Source organism: Lagopus leucura, unplaced genomic scaffold (genome assembly GCF_019238085.1).
Source record: "Lagopus leucura isolate 7727_CA_CO unplaced genomic scaffold, USGS_WTPT01 Super-Scaffold_100001, whole genome shotgun sequence".
NCBI lineage: Eukaryota > Metazoa > Chordata > Aves > Galliformes > Phasianidae > Lagopus > Lagopus leucura.
In genome coordinates, this window is record NW_024962262.1 from 58,728,933 (window position 1) to 58,754,044 (window position 25,112).

The window sequence follows — 25,112 nt, forward strand, 5'->3', positions numbered from 1 at the left end:
AAGAAAACGTGTCAGTAACGGCATGAGATTGCTGTGCACTGGCTTGAGTGACTGGAGTAAGTGAAAAGTAATACAAAATTGAAAGGTAATACAAAAATGAAAGGTAATAAAAAATTTCATTTCATCCAATACCAGTGCCTTCATGTCTTCCGAACAGAAGAATGCATTTGATCAAGGCTTTCTGGCAGTGTTGTGAGGGTAGAAACATACCATGGGTATGTTCACACTGGGGAACGTTTGTGGTGTTCCCTCAAACCCCTGTGGGCACTCAAGAATCCAGACAGAATCACAGAACTGTAGAGGCTGGAAGGGACCTCCAGAGACCATCCAGTCCAATCCCCCTGCAAAGCAGGCCCCCCACAGCAGTCTAAGACAAGGGAGAACAGTGGGAAAACCACGCTTCATAAACTCCACTTCTCACAGAATTATTATTTTAATTAGGAATGCTGTTAACTGAATTACTTTTCATCTGCAGCTCCCTTGTGAGTGTTCTCAAAATAAGATACTAGGATATTTCTGAATCTATGGGATCGTCGAAGATTTCTGGAGCTGACCTTTAAAACATCCACAGAATAAAATGTCCTTCTTGAGAACATTGGCAGCTATGACATTTCTCATACGGCTTTGGTTTGTAAGTACTCCAGACATCAGACTGCCTCTGAACATCTGTTCGCTGAATATCCCTGAGAGATTGGGTTTGTGCTGCAGATTTCAAGCATCTCTAATCTTCTGTAGAACACCATCATCTTAGTTCCTTTTGCTGAAATGTGTTTACTGTGGATAACTTAGACATAACATTGGTCTGAAAGCTGAAAAAAAATTTTTTTTAGATCTTGAAGAAGTTTGTAATACTCACATACAATCATCCAGTTTAGCTATTTCTTTTAGCATTCTCTTTTCTTTTTATTTCATTTTCTTTCCATGGTGTTTCCTATCACTGGACCAGTTGTTGGCTTTTTAGATGATGATGACTTTTCTTTGAGGTTCCTGCTCAGAATGTACACTTCCATTAAAGCCTCAGTGACAATTTAGTAAAGTAGAAAATTATAATCTAATGTTTGAGATTGAGCCTCATCTGGCACAGTTTCTTATTGCAGATCTTTACAGTAAGACAGATGTCTTACTGTAAATACTGAGGCCATTATCCTGCACATCCTTAACTTTGCAACTATGGGCAGTGGAAATTCAGTATTCTTTCATGGATTTTAAACTCAAGCAAATACAAAGAGATCTGGCCCTCAGGGTCAGATACCTGTCTGTGGATAGTTGACACAGGAAAGAATCAATTAAGATACAAGGCATAGTAAAATTACTCCCCAAAATCAGTATAGCCATTCTTTAGTTTTGGCTGTAGACATTCATACTTTATAAACTTTTCATATTGCTTTATCCCAATATTGCAAGTTAATTAATTTGAAATCAATGGCATAAATATTTCTAGGAATGAATTAACTCTTCTGTAGCAGGATATAGAGTTCAAAAAATCTACCTTGTTTATGTTGAATGACCAAAATGAAAAATAAATTGGCAGCAAAGAACAGAAAAATAAACCCCATGACTTTGAATAAGAAAGTGGGCAGGCGAGGTAGGAAACCGGCTTGGCTCAGCAAGGACCTGCTGAGAGAACTGAGGGCGAAGAAAGGGGTGTACAAGCTCTGGAAACAAGGCTGTGTCACCTGGGAAGAGTACAGGAATGCCGTCCGGACTTGCAGACGTGGGATCAGGGAAGCCAAGGCGCAGGCAGAACTGAACTTGGCAAGGGACGTGAAAAACAATAAGAAAACCTTCTACAGGTACATTGCCCAGAAGAGACAGGCCAAAACGGGCGTACCTACTTTGGTAAATTTAAAAGGAGAACTGGCTTCAACAGATGAAGAGAAAGCTGAGGTGCTGAATGAGTTCTTCACCTCGGTCTTCACTGGTGGCCAGGATTCTAGTCTTTTTCACGTCCCTGAACCCTGCATCACCAAACCTCTATGTGGGGACCAAGGAGGTAAATCCCTCCCCACTGTAAGGACAGAGCAAGTCCGAGAGTGCCTCCTTAGACTGAATGAATACAAGTCTATGGGGCCGGATGGCGTGCATCCCAGGGTCCTGAAGGAGCTGGCTGAGGTGGTTGCCGAGCCGCTCTCCATCATATTTGAGAAGTCATGGCTGTCAGGTGAGGTCCCGAACGACTGGAGGAAGGGTCATGTCACTCCCATATACAAGAAGGGGAGCAGGGAGGACCCGGGGAACTACAGGCCGGTGAGTCTCACCTCCGTGCCTGGGAAGATCATGGAACAGATCCTCCTGGACAACATGCTCGGTCACATAAAGAATGAGCATGTGATCCGAGACAGCCAGCACAGCTTCACCAAAGGAAGGTCATGCCTAACTAATCTTGTGGCCTTCTATGATGGAGTGACGGCATTGGTGGACGAAGGGAAGGCGACCGATGTCATTTACCTGGACCTGAGCAAGGCCTTTGACATGGTCCCCCACCACATCCTCATCTCCAAATTGGAGGGAAGTGGATTTGATGGGTGGACGACCCGATGGATAAGCAATTGGTTGAAAGGCCGCAGACAGAGGGTGGTGGTCAATGGCTCTGTGTCCAGGTGGAGGCCGGTAACAAGTGGTGTCCCCCAAGGGTCTGTCTTGGGACCGGTGCTCTTTAACATCTTTATTAATGACATCGATGAGGGAATTGAGTGCACCCTCAGCAAGTTTGCTGACGACACCAAGCTGAGTGGTGCGGTTGATACGGTGGAAGGAAGGGATGCCATTCAGAGGGACCTCGACAGGCTGGAGGGCTGGGCTCGGGTGAACCTGATGAGGTTCAACACGGCAAAGTGCAAGGTTTTGTATTTGGGCCGGAAGAACCCCAGGCACCTGTACAGGCTGGGAGGAGTGGTCCTTGAGAGCAGCTCGGCAGAGAAGGACCTGGGGGTCCTGATGGACAAGAGACTGAATATGAGCCAGCAGTGCGCTCTGGCAGCTCGAAAGGCAAATGGGATCCTGGGCTCCATCAGGAGAGGGGTGGCCAGCAGGGACAGGGAGGTGATTGTCCCTCTCTACTCGGCTCTTGTGAGGCCCCATCTGGAGTACTGTGTCCAGGTGTGGAGCCCTCAGTACAAGAAAGACATAGAGATTTTGGAAAGGGTCCAGAGGAGGGCGACTAAGATGATCAGGGGGCTGGAGCACCTCCCCTATGAGGACAGGCTGAGGGAGTTGGGCTTGTTCAGCCTGGAGAAGAGAAGGCTGCGGGGTGACCTCATTGCAGCCTATCAATACCTGAAGGGAACCTACACCCAGGAGGGGAGTAAACTGTTCAGAAGGGCTGATAACAGCAGGACTAGGGGAAATGGATCCAAGTTGAAGGAGGGAAGATTTAGGTTGGATGTTAGGGGGAAGTTCTTTACTAGGAGAGTGGTTAGGCCCTGGAACGGGCTGCCCAGGGAGGTTGTGGATGCCCCGTCCTTGGACGTGTTTAAGGCCAGGTTGGACGGGGTCCTGGGCAACCTGATCTGAATGTGTATGTTTGGTGGCCCTGCTAGGCAGGGGGGTTGGAACTACATGATCCTTGGGGTCCCTTCCAACCCGGGTGATTCTGTGATTCTGTGATTCTGTGTGACTTTGAGCAAATATTTTTCCTTTAAATCAGTTACTCCTTGAGCAAATACACTCATTAAATTATAATGAGTTTCTCCCTTAAACTATCCATAGTTTTAGAAAGGTCAAGGCTTGCTAGATGTATGTCATTTAATCTGTGTGGAAAGTACAACAGTGTTTGAAAGCAAAACTGCTCTAACACAATTGCTAGAAAAAAGAGGATGCGTGTTCACTGTGCATCTCAGCCTGGGATCCTGTAATAGGGGCTTCACTTCTCAGCTGTTCTACTTCAAAATGATTCTGTGGTTTCCACAGATCCTTTTATTGTTTTCTACTACTCAATGGGGATACTGCCCAACTGGATTGAATGCTAAAGCAAAAACACCAGACGTCCCTAAGAGCTTTAGTTTATAATGGGAATGTTTTGGAAAACCTTTTGTCTCTAGCTGTTCATAGAGCCCTAAAAAATTAGGGTGGGATAATCCCAAGTTTCACCACAGTGATACTGCACCAGAACATCAGAGTTTGCAATAGCAATTATGAGCATAATTGAAGCATTGTTGTAGGAAATGTTTGTAAAATGTCTGACTGAGTGCAAGAGAGTAGCTAGACATCCTGTGGCCAAGTTCCAATTGTTTCTTTTAATACACGGGCCAGGAGAGGTTGATTTACCACACCCAGAAGAGTAAACAGGAAAGGCTGCATCCATTGGGTTGTTCTGCAGTGGTATGTAGTGAGGTGAGATGCAGGATGCAGCCAGGCATTGCATGCAAGCAGTAAGCTTGGGTACAGCACAGAGCCTCAGCCCCCTGCACTCCCGTGTTAGAGATCCTTTGAGACAAGCGATCTTTCCTTCTTGTTTTTGCCTGGCTAATCTCCAGTGTTACAAATCTTCCACCATTTAGAGCTGAATATTAAAAGGTGGCATCAACCATAGATTCCAAATGATGCCCTCAGGCAAAGAAGCAGGATTTTCTAGTCCAAGGGGCTATATCCCCTGGCAGAAATGAAGAGAGTTCTCTGTCAGCTACAAAGAGGGGAAACATCTTCAAGTCAGTTACAAGGAGGGGAAATAATGGGAAGGTTCCCATATAACTTGCAGATGAAAGTATAGAAAGGGAGGATACGGCTCATGGTGTTAAGCCTGGCAAGGAGGATGGTGGAGGGATGATAGAATCACAGAATCACAGAATGGCCTGGGTTGAGAGGGTCCACTTTAATCATCCAGTTTCAACCTTCCTGCTATGTGCAGGGTCGCCAATCAGCAGACCAGGCTGCCCAGAGCCACATCCAGCCTGGCCTTGAATGCCTCCAGGGATGGGGCATCCACAGCCTCCTTGGGCAACCTGTTCCAGTGTGTCACCACCCTCTGAGTGAAAAACTTCTTCCTAATATCTAACCTTAACCTAATAAAGTTCTCAGGTTGCCCATAGCCAGGACAGGGAGCTGTGACATTAATTACTCTAAGGAGGGGTATGAAACAGGGCAGAGATAGCCTGGAGATGCTTTTTTCTTCTTTTATTCAAGAGATGCTTCCAAACCCTGACCTGTCCTTCTTGCTATGTCACTGACTATTGTCCCATCCAGACAGAGCTCTCCATGTGGATGCTGTGTCCCCGCACTTCTGTGCATTCCCTTCCTGATGCACAGCTATGTGACACAATGCTAATCAGTAGTGGAAAACCTGTAGCTAGCACCAAACAGCTGGTGTGTCACAACAGCCAGGCCCAGTGCCATTCACAAGTGATAGTTTGGATTCCAGAAAGGCAATTTTGCTATTATTCTTCACCTGAGCTTGTAACCTTGGCACAGGCAGCTGTACTGCTTCAGTCTGTGAGCCAACTAGTGTGGCTCCCACACGTCTCTGAATGTAGCTGTGTGGTGGCCAGATTGTTCATGCAGGATAACTTCTGAAGCTTGTAATCAGGTTCTGCATTTCACCAACTTATTTCCTGTTAGTTACTGCCATGACAACTCAGGTTACTCCGGGTTTAATGTCAGAAATTACCTTCTGCCTACTAGTCCTTCACGCATTTATTTGCTCCCCATTACCCTTCTAGAGCATCTGAATGCCCTGCGAACATTGTCCATATTTCAAAAGACTGCTGTAAGATTATGAGTATTTTATTTGTACTACTAACAAAAAATGTTGGCAGGACTGTGTGGGAAATACAGCAAAAGCAGGAAGGGTACTGTATCCTTCTTAGTCCCACTAAGACAAAATCCCAAGTCTCAAGAATGTAATTGATCCTCCTCACATGCACCTTCCCTCTCTACCACGATGAGATTTAATATCTAATCCCTACATAGTGAATAACAGTCAGCTGTCAATTGCCTGGAATTCTTACATGGGACAAAATGAAGAGCACATGAACAGTGACACAAATAGTATCTTAACAATATTTAGTCTATTATATTATATTGATATTATATTTAGAGGAGGCTCTTATCAAGGCACAACAGCCCTGCAGCTAAGCCTTACCACCCAGCTTGCCCCACCAGTCAAGGCTGCCCAGCCCCTGGCCCTTCCCACAAACAGGCCCTGCCCTGGGGTGAGGTTATGAAAAGGTAATGAGACCTGGGCACAATGCTGTGAAGGATGGAGCAAGGCTCTGGTGGCTGGAGCTGCACCAGAGGCTTCAATTGCATTGCAGATAGAGTGTCAGTGATAGCAGCTTTTGCATAATGCACAATGCAGCACAAATGCACCCTTTCTAAAGCTAATGCTGAATGAAGAGATTTGCCACAGGCAGGTTACAAGCTTTATGGCACAGTGCATGTTCCTGCAAAAAATACCTGCAACAGTGCTTGCTGCAATTGCGAAGACATTATTGTAGCTGTGTTTGGTCTGGGAAAATTGGTAGTAAATATAATTTCTTGTCACTTGCCTCCTCTATCATAGTTGAAGCTGTAACACTTTGCAGCTGATCTGTTTATGTTTTACACTGAGTTTGTGAATTAACCAGAGGACTAGGTGGACTACTTGCTCTGTTAAAATGTAACAGAGCATACTATTTTCTTCAGGTAATACTGTTTTCCTTAGGTCAAAGCTGCACACGAAGCATGATTCTGCAGTAGCAGCATTGAAAGCCCTTTTTGGTCAGTAGATTATCTCATAACTCAGCATTTCTTGGATTTATTTTTTTTTCCCCAAGTCTTAAGGCAAAGTTTTGGAGAGGTAAATTAGCTGAATAACACACAGAGAAGTAAACACACAGTGGCTTTTTATTTAATTAATACTTCTTGAAGTAGAAAACACACATTTTGCTTTGCATTAGAGGCTTCATTGTAATAATGTCTCTGTGCTATTCTGCGATGACTGTGCACTCAGGAGCACAAGTGCCAGTAAGAGTTCGTTAAAAGAAACAGGTGGTGGAACATTAGCAACCTCACTAAGCACTGAGAAATGTTCTTTAATTATAATCCATGCTCTTGTTATCACCCTTGCACCTGACACGTGTCTCCCTCCTTTTCTGTGGTTATACTGCAAGGCAAATCTTTTAACTTGCATCTGTGAGCAAAGACAGTTGTGGGCCCCTCCTATTTACTTGTGTTTTCCTGCATGTGACTTCCAGGGATGTGTATGCCTTCCTTGAGTAGCACTTCTTGGCCCAGGATTTCAAGCTGCTGCTGATAAGATCTGTAGGAAGCATTGCCCTGCAGTGTGGAAAGGTGTAGTGCATTCTAGTAGGAACCAGATGCGTGGATTGCTGCTGGAGGCCTTGTGAAATTCCTGTGTTAAAGTATAGAGGAACCACTTTTTCTAATGCTTGGTTTGTTGAGCGACCTCTTGCATCTACAGAACATAAAAGGAAGTAGACCATCTTTCAAAACAAAACCTAAATTACAGTGGATGTACACCTAAAATACTATGTTTTTCAATTTCACATGGAGCCAATATTTTAAAAGAAATAAACTACCAGGGGCTTTGATGGAAACGAGGCTCTACTTTCATGGAAAGTTATTGAAAAGTAGTGTCCTCTTTCTGGCATTGATGTTATAGAGGAGTGTGCATGGGCTTAGCCTGGTGCCACTGACGCTCACACCACATGCCTTAGTGTCTGTAAAAAGACTTTGTAAAACGACTATTCTAAACACAGCTAGTTGTGATATCACTGCAAGTTTTCAAAACTTTCCTGTATCTAAGGAACCCCATGCAGCAGTAAATCAACACAATGTAAGTATTTATGGTTTGCTGGAAAAAAAATAATAATGTCCCTTAGGTAAACTAGACTGAAATTTGACTTCTCTAAGTATGGTTTGGATCTGTGTGTGGTCCTCTTTTCCTCATTCCCTCTCCACCCAGACAATAAATATTTGGATATTTGTCAAATATTTTATGAGCCCGATAGTTATTTTCTATGGTGCACTATGGTTCTCAGTTGCTTACTGAAAAAACTGACATGAAGCGCATCTCCCACAGTCTGCTCAGAGAAGGCAGTTCTCATTTATAATGCCATTCAATTCTTGAAAACACTGAATAGGTCAAAGCTAGGAAATAGGTGCTATTTCTCCAGTGTTTTTCGTGCATTAGAGGCATTAACAAGCTGGAAGACAGGGAATCAAATTTTATGGTTCACTAACCATTTATCCTTATTTTCTTAGAGATAGCACATCTTCAAGCAAGCAGCAACATGAAGAATAATAAAGGATCTGTACTCTCAGCTGGAGTATTTACACGCTGAATTGATACATCAATCTCCAAGGCTGTCAATTATGTTCCAAGCGTGCTTGAAGCAATGGGCGTGAAACCTGTGCAACCAGCTACTTGTCACCAAAGCCTTTATTCATTTTGCAAAGAAAGCAAACAAAAAGAATTGTTATTAGTAACAATGGGTGAGATTCACTCGAGCTGATCTGGGAAAATGACAGTTTTGCAGCCAAATATTTTCTTGTGTATCTGAAGCTTCACCCAGTGATACATGGAACACTGTCACTGTCAACAGGACGCAGCTGTCAGACAGGTTTTGTGCCTTTTGGCCAGGGCACACTTAGCAGGGTCTGAGCCCTGAGATGAATGAAATAATGCACATGTTCTAGTTTTCAGCCTTTGGATTGTACTGCTCAAACATATGTATGTATATATATTTATTCCCAGGATCCCCATATTGAAATGGATTTTTTTAGTGTTGATTATATATGTTGTATTATACATGTCTGTCTATACCGACCACTTCATTCTGAAAAAAAAAAAAAATACTTATCATACATATCACTAAAATTACTTCTGTTCCTACTATCAAAACTTTTGAAGCAGTATTTATTCTTCTTTTTTTTTTTTCTTTTAATAATGCTTTCATCTCCTTCCCACCCTTGATCAAGGAAGTGTTTGTAGGACTGCTGCTGGCTGTTTCTAAAGTCACTGTTGTTATTTGGGTGGGGAGGAAAGGAGGACCACACACAGATCTAAAGCATACTTTGATACGTCAGATTTCAATCCAGTTTACATTACTGACATGATTTTTTTCCAACAAACAATAAATACTTACATTGTTTTGGTTTACTGATGGGCACTGCTTCTCAGTCATTAAAAAAAAAAAAAAAAAAAATTAGTAGCCTATACTGCCATCACAATTTGCCTGTAAACAGGAAGGTTTAAAACATCTCCCTATCTACTTGTACGGCTTCAGTTACCACTGAGCATCTGTCAGTCTGAACTTATGTACCCTCATAAGGACCACAGCACAGATAGGAAACGGAGGCACACTGCTGGCAGACCCAGCAGCGTGGTGCTATCCTTGCCACTTTATGCAGAAGTAAAGGGCAGTGATTTCCCTGCCTCACCCCTCAGCCTGTGAGGGTCAGTCCTTGGTCAAGGGGTCAAGAAAGAAGAAAAAACTGTCCAGAGGGAAAAATTAAAAATAAAAAAGCTGTGTCTGTTTGCAGTAACAGGTGTGCCTGTGGGAAAACAGACCACAGGACTTGTGGTAGTGGGTGTTGTCAGTGTTTTCCTGCCCGTCCAACTTAGAAAAACTTAGAGAAACTGGAGCCAACACGCTGACAAAGGTCTGCTGGTGTCTGCTGAGGTACCGTAGAAGGGAGTTTTTGTGATGTTAACAGCACAAATACTGAGCTAGTCAATTATCAGTGGGTATCTTCAGTCACAGGAAAATGTAAAATGTCAGTATTTTTTTTTTTGTCCGTCTTGTTCAAGTTCAGCTGTTAGACAGCTGTTTTCCATCAGCTGATGTGAAGATAGGATCTAATTTCACAGGACTGCTGTTATTAAACACCTTGTAATCAGGTAAAGCCCCATGCCATCTCTGTAATGCTAGTGCCTTTTCCTCTGACCAGCATCCTGTACCGGACAGAAGCTGGCAGCCCTAATGCAGCCCAGCCTTTGCTCTGCTGCACCTTCTCCTAGGGACTCACGTTGTTATTCTGAGTTTTCTAATTTGGGCTCCAGAGTTCACTTTCTGAGATACAATTGCTCTCTTTCCAAACAATATGTTTTACAATGACAAAACACCATAGCAAAACATCCACTATCCCTAAGGGAACAGAGATTTTCCCATTAACAGTCCCTTAACACTCTTATCATAATCATGAGCTATGCAGCTGGCAATAACTGCAAACCACAACCATGCAGCATTCTGAGCACTGAGAAGACTGACACATGTATTCATGGCAGAATAAAAGGTTTGCATGTTTTGTGCAGGTTAGGAGGTACAGTTGCATGGTGTGGAAAGGATAAAGTAATTTTCATAGAACAGTTTGAGTTAGAAGGAACTATTAAAGGCCATCTAGTCCAACTTCCCTGCCAATGAACAGGGACACCTACAGCCATATCAGGTGCTCAGAGCCCCATACAGCCTGACCTTGAGTGTCTACACAGACAGGGCATCCACCACCTCTCTGCGCAATCTGTGCCAGTGCCTCATCACCCTTACTGTAAAAACTTATTCTTTATATCCAATCTAAATATTCCCTCTTTTAGTTTGAAAGCATTTCCCCTTTGTCCCGTTATCACAGACTCTGCTAAAGAGTCCGTCCCCTAAGAAGGGGAGAAGAAAGACCTTACAGCTCCCCTTTAGATACTGAAAGGCTGCTACCAGGTGTCCCCAGGATGCTGAACAGCCCCAGCTCTCTCAGAGTTGTCCTTGTAGGAGACATGTTCCATCCCTTGGATCACTTTTGTGCTCCTCCTCTGGAAATGCTCAACAGGTCCATGTCTCTCCTGTACTGAGGACTCCACGTAGGAACACAGTACTCCACGTGAGGCCTCATCAGTATAGAGCAGAGCAGCAGGACCACCTCCCTCACCCTGCTGGGCACGTTTCTTTTGATGCAGCCCAGGATATGGTCGGCCTTCTGGGCTGCGAGGGCACATTGCTGGCTCACATCCAGCTTCCCATCCACCAGTACCCCCAGGTCCTTTTCGGCAGGGCTGCACATCACACTGCCGGACTGTGCTCCGGCAGCACCTCCAGCAGCAGCCAGCACTTTACGAGAGACTGCCGGTGCCCTCGCCGCACAAGGAGGCACACAGCTCCCGGCCGACGGCTTTCCGTGGCGGCGCTGACCCGCGGGACGGCGGCGCAGCCCGGGGCGCCGCGACCCCGCACCGGGCGGGGGGCGGGAGGGGGCGCGGCCTGCACCTTCCCGTCGCGGCGCAGCCCCGCCTCCCTCCCGCCCGCCAGCCAGCCGCCGCCACACCTCCCCCGGCGGCTCGGCACCCGCTGCCCGCCGAGCGGCTCTGCCCCGCCATGGAGCAGGGGCCGGCCGGGGCGCCCGCCGCCGTGGCCGCCGCCGGCGTGCTGGTGCCTCTGAGCGAGAGCGAGCAACAGCGCTACTCGGAGCTCTTCTCGCGGTGCTGCCCGCCCCCCGAGGCGGCCGCCGGGGGCAGCAGCGTGGGGGAATTGTTCCGGGCCTCGCAGCTGCCCCCGGACACTCTGCACCAGGTGGGTCGGGGCGCCGAGGGCGTGAGGAGGGTGAGCGAGAGGCTGCGCGGAGCTCCACGGCACCGCGGTGCGTCGGCTGCGGCGCCGAGCTCACCGAGAGCCCCGTGCCGGCGGGCTGCGGCGGAGCTCCGGAGGTCCCGCAGGGTTGAGGAGGGAAGCCCCGCTGCCGGGCCGGGGGTTTCACGTGCTGCCGGGGATGTCGTTTCTCGGCGGCCTTTATTTGCCGAGCGGAAAGAAGCGGTGTCGGCGCCGGGTGGGAGCACGGAGGCACCTGGCTGCGGGCGGAGGGAGCGGAACTCCGCTGTTCTGCCGAGAGCTGTCAGCCCGTCTCTCCGTGACTCCGTGTTACGTAAATCCCTATCGCACAGGTGGAAGCGGGGATGCTTCCTGCGTGTTTTTGTCCTCGCTTCGCTATTTACCAGCCGTGCAAACTGCTGTTGCTTTTCTTTGAGTCGCACCGTGGCCTTCGTCTTCTGTGTAGAGAACAGGGGTTGCCCACAGGGCCAGCGCCAAGAGTCCAATTTCAATTAGCGAGGCTTAGTTATGGAGCGTGCTAAAGCCCTGTTAGCAGATTTGTGTGACTTTGGCGTAGAGTTGTAGAAAAACACTTCTTATTTTTGCTGTGTAGGTCCTTATCCTAACTTTGGAGTAAATCTTGCTGTGTTATCACTGTCTGCTTTGGGGGTTGTTTGGGATTTAATGTGTGACTTAAGCCTGGAAATGCCGTTTTTTCAATATTCTGAGTTTTCTTTCATTTTCCCCCCACACTATTTTGGATTATTTCTTGGTATGTTTATGATGTGAAGTGAGTGTTACTGGGAAGCAGGTCTGTAATTGGCTTCAGAAATCGTCAGGATAATAAGGCCTTTGGGACCTGGGCTATTTCTCTCCCCTTTCCTGCCTTCCCAGTCTTGTTTGTGTGGCACCAATCACAGTCTGTGACTGGAGCTCCTGTTCCAAAGCCCGCTGCTGTCAGGTGCTCTTATTAACATTTTCTTGAACTGGAAAAAAAAAAAAGAGAGAGAGAAAAAAATTAACATAATGGGGGAGAAAAAAGAGTAAAACATGAGCCTTCTGATATGAGAAAAACTTTTTTTTTTTTTTTTTCCGAAGACATTAGCTGATGTTTTGTCTTTTATTGTTCTCCAAAACTGCAATTAAATGGTTTCTGTTTTAAAAAGTCATATACTGTGCTAACAGTTATGGGTACGAGGCATAGCAGTGCATGGCATCTGTTTTTTCCACTAGCATGGGGAAAGTGCATTTTAAGCAGAGGCAGCTCAGCTGGGTTAAGATAACATGATTTCTTTTAAATAATTGTTGACTGTGGAAGTTTTCTTAAAACAGAATGTGCCCTTTTAAAATCCCCATCTGCCACAACTAGTGCTTGGTGACTTGGCATCCTTACCAACCCACTGAGCTACATTTGTGTGACTTACAGATTTTCATCCTCGTGGTTATTCATTGAGGAGTGGTTGTACTGATCCACATGCTCTCAGCTGGTCCGTGTCACAGCAGTGCTGAGGTGGTGCTGTTGCCTTCAAGGCATTATGGTTTGGGATAGAACAGTGAGACATGTTCAGAGAGGTGGTAGATGCCCCATTCCTGGAGACATTCAAGGTCAGACTGGATGGGGCTCTGAGCACCCTGATGTAGCTGTAGGTGTCCCTGTTCATTGCAGGGCAGTTGGACTAGATGGCCTTTAAGGGTCCCTTCCAACTCAAACCATTCCATGATTCTGTGAAAGAAGGAGCTTATTGTTATCAGTCTTGATAGAGATTTCTCGTTGACTGGGAAGGTGTTGAACTAAGTAATGGAAGTCTCCTTCTGCCATCATTAAATGCATCATCAGTTTGTAGTCTAGGCATACATCAGGTGGATGCAGGAATGTAGCAGTTCCTGTGGAAAAAACAAGGACATGTACTCCTAAATAGCAGTCAGTGTTCAGTTTGGTTTGAGGTTCGTTGGCATGATACAGGAGGTTATTCAGATGAAACTGGTAAGGTAGCTGAGAGCAGATAGATAATGTGAGGGAATGTGCCAGAAGAGGAAGTGCTCGAATAAATAGGAAACAATCCAAGAGCAGTCAGGTCAGAAGGAGCAGATGGTATGCACCCAAGAGCTGTGAGTCTCGCTAAGAATGAAGTGCTTGAATGCAGATTCATTAAACACAGGCTTGTTAAAATCAGCTCTTCTGCTGGGCTGTACAGTACAGCAGAGGCTGCAGCTATTGAAATGGCTTTAAATAAAAGGCCAAGGAGTAGAAATTAGAAATTTAGAAATAGAAATTCTAGAGAAATTATTGGAGTTACAGCTGGAATTAAAAATGTAAAGCACTTTGTGTGACTAGGGAGGGCATGGTAGCAACTGGACAGTGTGCTTTCTGCAGGCTGTCACTGCACAGGGTTGCAATGTGACTGGGGCTGACAGGCATCTTCAGAGGATCCCAGCCCTCCCAAGTCTGTATAGTTATCCCAGCATCACAGGAGGCAACAGTGGCTGTTCTGCCTTGTCCTGTTTGGGGCACTCAAGAGTGACCCCATTTTAAAGCTGGCCCTCAGTGAGTACAGCCTCTGCTCGTTGGCTCCTTGGATTCCAAATGCATTTGTTTTGTATGCCACATGCCAATGGGCAGAGGTTTGCGTAGATTTCAGGTAAAATAGAGCTTTATGTGTAGTTATCATCTGCTGATCAGCAAAGAAGAGATGGCTTGTGCTAGTTCTGTTGTTTGCCTGTGTTACTGTGAGTCTGTGAAGATATTGGGAAATGAGGGAGCAGGAGGATAGGGCTCAAGTTTTACACTGGGCTGCTTATCTTTGTTATTAGTTTTTGACTTAATTAATTTTCATTTGGTTGTCTGTTGGAATCTTTAATTCTAGTTTTATAAACTGTAGTCTTATTTGTGGGCTTGCAGTATCAGCACAGAGATCCAATTCTATTAAGAAAGCACATTCTTTCCTCCACAAATGAACAAACTGCGTTATTTTGAGCTTTGAGGATGACAAGTACTAATTGTATGACTTTGGAAGCTGCACAGAGATGCATTTTTTAGTTAGACCTCTCCATCCAGTTCTGTGTGAATGGAGAATTCAGACTGGGGGTCTTGCTTTTCCTGTGCACGGTCTGTGTGGTATTTTGTGTTTGTGGTAACCTGTCTCTATAGTTACACTGAATTGTTTATCTGTCCTGTTGTGTTCAAAAAGCAGAAGTGTGGATAGATTAAAAAAGGGGTTGGGGGGGGGGGGGGGGGGGGGGGGAGAAGTTGCTAAGCTGCTATTTGCTGTTTCATTGGAAAAATGCTAGCAAGGGTTCACTTTTCCATCATTTATTTTTCATAGGCATGAATTACTACCTGCGTGATAGCTGGGGTGGCATTAACTGTATGCTTAGAATGCTTTCCCTGGGTGGAAAAGAACGGTGACAGTTAAAATAGGAGCTTTTTGAGGGAGAAAAGTCTGGACTAATTGTTACTTGACAAAAAGTAAAATTCATTCTGTTGTGCTCTCATGCGGAATTCAGCATTAAGCTGTTTTCAGCGCTGGAAGTGCGATTGAGCTGACAGAAGAACACCAGCTCTGTCAAAGAGGTGTTAGGTAGGAATGCACGTGGAGAAATTGCATCCAGTTGACATCTTTGAGTCAGAAAGAAACAAAGAAGGGGTGCAATTTTCTGTAAGTGTTACAGCAAAAAGAGGAAAGGAGAACTGACATTGTGGTGTCGGTTCTTCTGGCCGCAGTCCTCCAAACTGTCATTGCATTCCTAAGGTCTCAAGCAGACCTGCGTAGGAATGTGTAAATTGGAGATATATAAGAACATTACAAAAAAATAATAATTATATTTGTATATATAGTACCGAGGTAGAGGGTAGAACTTCACCTGAAACAACCTTGACCATATATTCCATTAAAAACAATTCAGTGTTCCTAGTGCATCTTAGAACTGTCTACCAGTTTAAACTATCACTTAGCAGTCAGAGGATTAGTAGTTCGGAGTGCCGAACTAAGAGTTGTGATGTAAGAAACTGCAGAGGCTGTTCTTTCTTGTGTGTGTTCCAAGCTGTAAAACCTGAGGTTTCTGAGCCTGTTTGATGTAGGCTTCTCATCAGTGGTCAGAAATAGAATCATAGAATGGTTTGGGCTGGAAGGGATCTTTAAGATCATCTAGTTCCAACCCCCCTGCTATAGGCAGGGACACCTCCCACTAGACCAGGTTGCTCAGAACCACATCCAGCCTGGCTTTGAACGCTTCCAGGGAGGTGGCATCTGCAACCTATTCCAGTGTCTCACCACCCTCCTGACCCAACCTGGTCAAGGCCTGCAGACTTTGTTGATTAACCTTCATTGCAACCAGCTATGAATTTAGCAGTTTGTTTTCCAGTAAAACAGTGCTTTGCTCTGCCAGTGATTTAAATAACTGCGCAAGAGGGATTTAGGAAGAAAGTCAACTGGGATGAAAATGAACAACTTTCATTCTTCATGAGGGAGTGCTGCAGAGTGAAGCAATGATGAAGAATTTATTTTATTTTTTTTTTTTTTAAGCAAGTGTTTTTGTTGTGGTACTTGCACAAGAGCGGTAGGTTCACTGAACAGTCAGTTGCCATCTGCAGCCACGTGCTGTCAGTATTAAAGTCTTTACCTACGGGCTGACTGATGTGGTTTGCAATTTGCATTGCAATGGAAGGGTTACATAGAGAACCCACCTGCTTCATGGGCCATTTTAGTGCAGGTGCCTTACAAAGCAGGGTTGGAGTGTGAAATTTGCAGAGCTTAGAAACTTAGCAAAGGCAGATCCGCAAAAGCCAGAACAAGCATTTCTGTGACAAGAAATCAGGATAAATAACCTATTTAAATTTAAAATACGATGATTTGGGGAGTGTGTTTGATACGCTATTTGTAAAGCACGATTCTTTGATGTATTAACATCTAAACATAGCAGCAGCGTAGTAAAATAAAACATTAATAAGCAATACATGCTAGTTCAAATGATTGTCTGCAAAGTTGAGTGTGTGAGTTGTGGATAATTAACTACAAAAGGCTGCTGGAGTAGAAAACCAATCATGGACAATAAAAGCCTCCCTTTCCAGTAAAGGGAATGTTTTCTTTTTTCCAGTGCTCACTGACCACTGCATATGATTTGAAAGCTGTTGGGGGAAAAACCTGGTTGTCTTCCTGCAACTCGGAGCAATAACGAGGTGGAAGCCTGTGGGAGGATGAGATTTGTTAGTTCTGTGGTCTGTAGGATGCAGTGAGCAGAAGTAATCAGCGAAATCGCTAACTGCAAATTATGCTTTATTTGTGGAAAATATTTTAAACAGAAAGCATGTTTTTGTAAACTCCCAAGTGCTTGTATGCATAAGAAATGGACACTTTTCATCTTCTAGCAGATGAAAATAGTCTGCATGTTTTTAAATGAATGCCAATTTTCTTCTAGGTTTCTTTGCATCGATCACAGGTAGATGATACTTACACAGGAAGATATCTCCCGTTAAAGGACATAAAGCAAATTGCTTGAGAAATAAAAATTAAGACATATTATATGCTGTATAGTTACTTAAATGTCATTAAATATACTATTTGTTACTAAAACTAAAATTGTTGTTCTTTATAAATTAAAAATTGTTTTTATGACCGACCGATGAGACAGACCTTTACCAATGTGGCTTGCTCCGAAAGTAATGCCTCCTGTTTATTTCTATGGAAACTGCAGTAGATACGAAGAGCGCAGTAACATTGTTTGTTGGAGCAAATCCTCAGCTGCAATACTCAACACAGTCACCGCCATGAGCTGTGCATTTGTGCCAGCGGTGAACAAGAATCTGCATGCTGTGTTCATAAGCCTGCACCAGTGGAAGTGACCCGAGTGGTGTGCCAGGCAGTGAGGAGGCAGGCAGAGAGATGTGAGGCCCCACCAGCTGCAGTGAGATCTGCTTGGACTAACGCAAGGTTCCATGCTGCATCTTAAATGATCTCTTGTTCCTGAGTGAATCATTCACTGGCTATCCTAATGAATGTAAATTACTGAGCATGGCTACAGTTGTGCCCAGTGTGGAGCAAGGTGGCTGGCAATTGTTTTTTAAGAAACAGACTTGAGAAACTGTGAGTAGCCTGGTTACCAGAGTACATTTTCAGCCAGTGTTTTCTTCTGCTTCTTTATTTTTGAACTTCGTTTTTTTCTATTTTTTTTTTTTTCCCTCCATCCAATGCCCCCAAGCAATCTCCCCCATCTGAAAAAGCTGGAAATGATTCTTTCACTATCTCCTGTTTGTATCTGTATAGTCGTGCAATCTGGACTTGTGTCTCAACCTCTCCTCTTCTGTAACAGAAGATGGCAAAGCACTGCTCCTTTGAACAGGGCCATACCTGAAACACTGGATCTAGAACTCAGAACTCCCATTGGCTTGGTGACGCTGAAAATTTCGAGTGTGCTAATGGGAAGCACTCAGCTGAGCTGAACGTGGCTGTAGAGTCTGTTTGCTCATTACTGTATGAATCATGAAGCTGAATTCCACCTTCAATAGCAAATGTCTGTAGTGTTAGTTTATTATTATTATATATTTCAAGTGGTTTTGGCATCAGCTTTTCAGACTATTATTATTATTTTTCCCTCTTCTTGGATTCTCTTTCTACACCAGCAAACATTAGCTCAGCTTTGGCACAGGTAGCGTTTCACATTTCATGCGTTCTTTACTTATGGCATAATTTATGCACTGATGTCCTATGGAAGCCAATACGTGGTCTTTCAGAATAAAACAATGTGTCTAATCTGCTAAATAGGATGGGAGCTCTGGGCTGACAAATACAGTCAGAATTATTTTGTTACCAATTGTAACAGCAGTGGAGCAGTAAAAGATGAAGCACTCAATAGTTTGGATAAAAGTAAATGGGAAAGGAAGCAACAACAGCTCAGTACTGTCCTTTACATATTTATTTATTTTGCTTTCCTTCCTCTTGGAATGATTGCTGCTCTTATAAGGAACATCTTATTGTTCTAATTTTCACTTCCTTTGTTATCTAGGGAAAGAAAAGTACGAGTAATGACATTAGTTGTGCTACAACATGCTTGTCCACCTGGACAACAGAGATGATGTAATCCTTGGCTATGTCCAGTGTTGATTCTTTAAAGACCTGCATTCTTCAGCAGAAAGAGAGAATGTTTAATTTAGGCACAGACATGTAGGTTCTGACTGACTGAGATGCATTTTGACACTTAAAGTGCAAGTTGGTTGAGATGATGATCATTTTAGTCTTTCGTTTAGTGCTGTGGAACAGAAATTTTAAGCTGCTATTCCTTGTCACTTATTGATCCAAGCTATAGGAAAACGAGGTCAAGAATGGTCGGGAAACATCCTCTGCACACACACCATATGCAGTGACGTCAGCTAAAATTGAATGCTTTCGGTTAAGAGGTCTTTTGACAAGCCTTCAGTCACACAAAAATAATGCGTGCATCTCAGTAAAACAAGATGTAAATTTCTGTGATATTCATTATGTTAAATGTATAACTAAAGAAGGCAATACTTGCATGCTTACTGCATTGCTTTTAGAACTACCTGCTCAATGTGCTAGGGAAGTGGACTCAGGAAATGTGCCAAATACAATAAAATGTAGGAAATCACACTGCTGTAAATACAGTGTAAAAAGGCTTTCTTTAGGAATAATAATAATAAAAAAAAAAAGGATTACAGTAATGATAGATAACAGACTGCATGTGGTTTGTGTTTGTGACAAAAATACCTCACAGGGTCTCTGTTTTCCTCTGTATTAGCAGAGTCTCCCTTTGTCTGCAAAGCAGAACAAAACCTGGAATTACATTTTCATAGAAAACGCCAGAATTTCTTGCAGCTTCCTGAAGCAAAGTCTAACATGAACAACGTTCACAAGAGAAGTTGATTTGGACAGATATAAAACCCCATCATTTATTCAACTAAATCAGAAGATTTTGTTTAGAACTGCTTAGGTGTTCAAGTGCTGGCATCTTAAATAGATAAATTCTGGAAAGGAGATTGGTTGGTTGTTTGTGCACATCATCTCTTGGTCCCGCCTGTTAGTTAGACTCCTTTTGCTGTTAGATGTAGCCTTGGTGGTGGCCAGGCAGCTTGTGGTGCCCCACAGGTGTGACGTGAGGAACTGTGAGAGCAAGGGTGTGAACTGTCAAAACTAGAGCTTCCATAAGATTCTGTGGTACCTTTGTATTAAGGTGTCCTGGAGCAAAATATTTCATTTCTCAGCAGAATCTTGAAAAGCTCATTGAAATCTGAATGTTCTTTTAAGAACATTAAGAAACCCAAGATTTTTTAGGGTTTTTTTTTCCCAGTTAGTTAAGTTCAAGATGACTGGACCTGGTTGTTTCCATCTAGCTGTGGAGGATTTATCTGCTTGTTGTGGAAAATAACTGTCATGATTTTTAGCAACTTGAAGTACTTTGTATTGCTGCCCTCAGAATGTCCCATCTCCTTTCTTGTTTGGCTGGTATTGCTTCACCTATGAAAGGTGGAGGACTCACAAGCGTGGAATATCAGATCTGCAGTGCAGAGTTGTCAATAACTGATTCTCATTCCCAGCAGTGAGAAGCGAAAAGCATAAACCTCTGAAGAATGAGTTGTTTTTTTTTTTTTTTTCTATTGAAGTTTCATCATTGAAGTTACGGAAGACCTGCATAACTGTAGCTGCCAGAAATGTTCTCCATTTTTGCTGTGAACACAAATCCCATGCAGACAGCAATGTTCCTTGCTATTCTAGTATCCTGTTCTGTAAATTCCAAATTCAGCATAAATAGTAAAAGAAAAAAAAGAGGTCCTGCACGTTTTTCTTTGGACTCAAAATACATTTCCATTCTTCAACAGAGTAAGAAAAAAACTGAAAGTACTGCACTTCCAGAGCAATTGTATTTTTCTTTAAAATGAAGGCTCCTTTCTGCTGTGGTAACTGAGATGTCTGTGCCTTCCAACAGCTTTCTGTGCTTCTGATGCTTACGTGGGATCCCTTTCATTATTGGTAGAAAGCATAGAGAGCATGTGAGGCAAAACTAGTTTTCCATTACAAGAACTTCCAAGAAGAGGAGGCGTTAGGTGAGCACGAGGGTGGAGAGGTTTTGAAGGACTGCACTGAATCCTTCTCAAAGCTGTGGTTTGGCAGGATCAGCCAGGTGTCAGTGTGTGCTGTTGGACAGTATCTGGTCTGGGAGATCAGTAGGTAAAAATAAATCCCTACATCACTGATGACTGTTGTTCTCTGTTGTGGAATAATAAAAGGCAGAAGCCAGGAAACTGCTTGTTTCTGGTTTTTATTAGAAGCTGTAAATACCATGGCGATGAGCAGGTTATAAATACAAATGTCTGCTGCAGATAGAACTTGAAACAGGGTGGAACCTGATAACCTTTAAAGAGAGGTAATATGAGATTTAAAATTATGCTCATTACTGAAGCTTCCTGCAGAGTCTTTAGCAATGCTATGAAAAGCCTATGAATAGTATGGTTGTGGTTGGTTTTTTTTTTTTCTTTTAAGGCAAAACCAAGAAAGTTGCAGCGCTGAAATCTTGTTTTTAGGTTGTGGTTCTTGTGTGATGGCACCAAAGTCAGAAGTGAAGAGGCCCTTAGCTGTGTTCTACACTTTCTATTATACCACTGTAACAAATAGTATGCTTGGGGTTTTTTGATGCTTGTAACCTGCTGCTAGCCATGCCTAAGTGGGGACTTGTTTTAAAACAAACAAACAAACAAAAAAAACCAGTATTAAAGTATTATTCTGAATCTATATTTTACTTAGAAGATAATACAGCCATCGAGTCACGCCCTTCAAGAAGCTTTCTGAATGTTTCGAGAGGAAGGAACCCAAATGGGAGCCTCTGTGTTATGGTGCTCCAGCACCGGGTACCACACGGTACAACTGGCCAGAGCAAGCGTTGTTTCAGGGCAAGAGGCAGCAGCACCAGGCAACGCTGCTCTCAGCAGGGAAATAATTCTTAATGTTATTTACGTTGAGTTATCAGTCACCTGCTCTCTTTCTCTCCCTGTTCGCAGCTGTAACACAGTAATTACACCTCTTTTTTGAACTAATCTACATCTGGGTCCTCCTTGAGGAGGATAATCTCCAAAGGACTATTTCTCTTATGGAAGTGCTAATCAGCTGTTTTTAAAAAGCTGCTTTTTTTTTTTTTTTTTTTTAAACCATGTACATACTTATTTGTAGGGAATATGTATGAAAGACTTCTAAATTCAGTCTAGCAAGACGGTTTATTTCCATATAACCCCTGAATTTAAGCCCTGCAACAAAACAGGGCACTCTGGAATTGTGGCGAATATACTCTCTTCAGATGTTGAAGGACAGATCTTAAATATCTCTTAGTAGGTGAAATATCTTTTTTTTTTTCCTTTTTTTTTTTTTTTGATCACTGCACAGTATAAAGTATTTGGTGCTAAGTGCAAATTTCAGTATCAACCGTATTTATACTGACATAAGCATGGTGATATTTGTGTCCTTCTAGTAACCTTCTAGTCACTCAAGTGTAAGTTAAGTTTCAAAAGAGGAGAGAGCCTGCAGTATTTTAATGAAGAGAAAGAGGAGCAGTGTGTCAAGTACTGTAGATGTGGGATGCTTCTAAATAAACGGATTAGAAGAAATTTTCCATGTTCGCGATTTGCTCCTATATAGAGAATGCTGGCAAATCAAGTTTTTAAACAGGTAGTTGCAGAACCATCCTATGCTCAAGTTGGCAAAACAACATTTTTTAGTTTCTATGGCGCTTTCTGGTTGTGTGACATAATAATGATGTGACTTTATATAGCTCAGAGATTCACTAAGTTTGTCTGAAGTGCTCAAGTCATTTGGATCAACTCTAAATATTTGAAATTTTACTTTCTTTTCTGATGTCTGTTGCAAGGCATCAGTTCTTCCAAGAAGCATTGTGCAGCAGTTTTATTTTATTTTGTTTTGAATTAAGCCATGGTCACTGTTTCTGTAAAATGGTAGCAGTTTTATACTGAAAGAGCATACCAGAGTTCTGTAGTTTCAAGGGAAGGAGGATTCAAATCATTAAGTAACACTCATTACCATAGAGAACTACTTCCCTGCAGTAAAGCTTAAAGGATTTAAAACTAAAATTGCTTTTCCTTCCCATGAAATGTGAAATATAAAATGTTTATTTAGGCTTGCTGCTGATGTTTCTGTTCTTTTAGATATTTGCTGGTCCATGCTGTTTTTACCTTGTTATATGTTTCACTCTTGCTGATGCAGCGTTTTCTTGTGGTCCACCTGGGAGAACTGCTACAAGAATCACATTGAAAATATTCACCTGCAATGGGAACATTCAGTTAATTTCTCCTGGGGAGAGTAATTCATCTATTACCAAGGTTGCAAGCAGAATAAGAAATCTATTTATATTCCTGTGTGTACATTCATCAGTCTCATTAGATACCAAGGTAGACTGTCAGCATTTCGCATCTGCTATTTTTTTGAATGCTTAAATGGCTGATGATATATTTGAGTTCCTGAATGTATAATGTACTCTTTGGGGGAGGCACCTTTCCTCTCATTCTCCCTGGGGAGTTTGCTTAACGTGCCTTCCATCTCTTTAGCTAACTTAGACTTTCAGCTCCTGCTAAGAATGACTTAGCAACTAAGTCTTTGGTTACCATTATATGGCTGGCCATGGGCATGTCTTCGTGAAAGGTCTTGACATTTCCTACGTAACTGCATGGTTTCAGCTGAAAATTAGCATAAAACTGAGTTATAGTCTCCTTTATTACTGCTGATTCCACTTCATCTTTCTTAATGTAATCTAAAATTTCCCAATTTCCCGTGTCATAGGTTGAGGTTAATATGGCCTGGTTTTGAAATAAATGAGGCTTCTGCAATAATGCTGTTAGTTCAGCCCAGTATTAACTTTTGAATTTGTTCATTGCCAATAAAACTTCACAGAAAATTAAGAGACTTTGATGAGATGTAGTTCCCTAGTTATGTGAAAGACCCAGGAGATTTGGTAAAGGCAAACCCCAATCATTTTCATTCTGAGGGAAATCTCCCTAGTCTTGTCGAAGAATTAATGAGAATGCCACTTCACGGCAAGAATCTAAAGGAAATTGGGATTCATTGGTTCTGCTGCTCATGGGTGGCTTTTTCTAGGAGCCAGTATTATTGTTAAATAGTGGTTTGGCCATGAGGTAAAAGAAAGGTTGTAGAAGAGCACTTTAAAACTCACCATGCTTGAACATAAGGAGGGAGGCAAAGGAGAGATGGGTCTCAGTGTCATCTCCGGGATGCTATTTTGGTGCCTCTCTGTCCCCAGCCCTCCCTACGCTGCTCCACCTGCACTGCTCTTTGTTCCCTCGGTTCCAGCTGGCGGCCTCCATGAGCCAAGGGAGCTGCTGCTTCAGCGCTTCTCCGCATCTGCCAGGAAATAAATAAATAGTGGGGAAAGAAACGGAAGGGATGCGTTCTTGTTCTTTATGTCAGCTGTGCTTGGGGCTTTTTTTAATTGTATGTCTCGCAAAAGTGTATCACTGTGAGAAAATTTCCTTGGAACTAGAGCTGAATCCTGTTGCTGCCTTGGTTTCTTTAGTTTTCCGGCGTTAAGAAAAATGCGAGGGCTTCAACACTGATGCATCTGAGCTAGATTCTCATCTTTACTGCTATTAAATACACCATTGCTGTTGAGTGGTTTGGTGCAGTGCCCTGAAGGCTTGCCAAGCGTTGTGTTCTGTCTGCATGCACTCTTGCTCATGCAGTGCTTTGTAAGGAGTCTCATGCCTGTGCACCTGCAGGTAGGCAGCCCAAATTGATCCTGGTGTTGCTTTGGCAGTTTGACCCATATCCTATAAATTCCCTCTAACTCTTCTTCTGGAAAGACGAAGATTACATGGTGGCTCTATTTCTGCTCCTTTTGTACCCTTGCTTTCTCCTGATGTTTCCAGCCTCTGTGGTTGGGTCCCAGAGAAAGCAGTCCCAGTCCTTTTCTTGTTGTTCTCTGGTGCCCCCAGTGATATCTCATCCCATGGATGGAATTCAGAGCAGATTACATTTCTGCTGTCTTTTTTTCCTTACCTTAGAAGGAAAGTTTGCCTTATCTTCCACTTTCCATTACAGACATGTTTAGGTATAAGCACTGCAGGGAAATACTTCCTTGCACAAAAAATGCACAACTATTTCCAATGGAATTAAAAAAAAAACAAAAAAAAACAACGCCATCTTGTTGCTGAAGCATTTCTGCTGATGTTATCTCTTGGAAAGGAATATTTAACAAAATTAATTGAGCCGTATTTTGCCTGACTGTATACTTTCTGACTTTGTAAATGTGTTAGAGGTTTTAAAACACAAAGTGTATTTTAGCTTGTGACATTTGAAGGACTATTTGGAATGCAAGATAATTTCTGAAACAGTCTATTATTGGAATAAAGGGAAGGATAACCAGCTAGATAACCAGTGGAAGCATGTCTGAGATTTTATAGGTGTTAGATATTGTTTGAAATTAGTGATATTTCAGTAGTTCGTTAATCAAACAGCTGAGGTGGAGGTCAGTGGGCACAGCTTCATCTTAACTAGCTCTTAAGAATGTCCCCCCAGTGTGCTTTGTGGAAGCAAGGAAGAAGGCAAGTGCATGAGTGCTGTGTAGCACTTCTCATGG

At 43.2% G+C, this 25,112-nt stretch overlaps 1 protein-coding gene across 2 annotated transcripts in view; it reads left to right on the forward strand.

Annotated features, from left to right (window-relative positions):
- The first annotated feature begins 11,300 nt into the window (after positions 1-11,300).
- Positions 11,301-25,112, forward strand: part of REPS2 (RALBP1 associated Eps domain containing 2) — a 96,630-nt gene continuing 82,818 nt past the window's right edge. For both annotated transcript variants that reach the window (XM_042868321.1, XM_042868322.1), the window contains exon 1: positions 11,301-11,495. In XM_042868321.1, coding sequence (XP_042724255.1) covers positions 11,301-11,495 — 195 coding nt within the window. The remainder of the gene's footprint in view (positions 11,496-25,112) is intronic.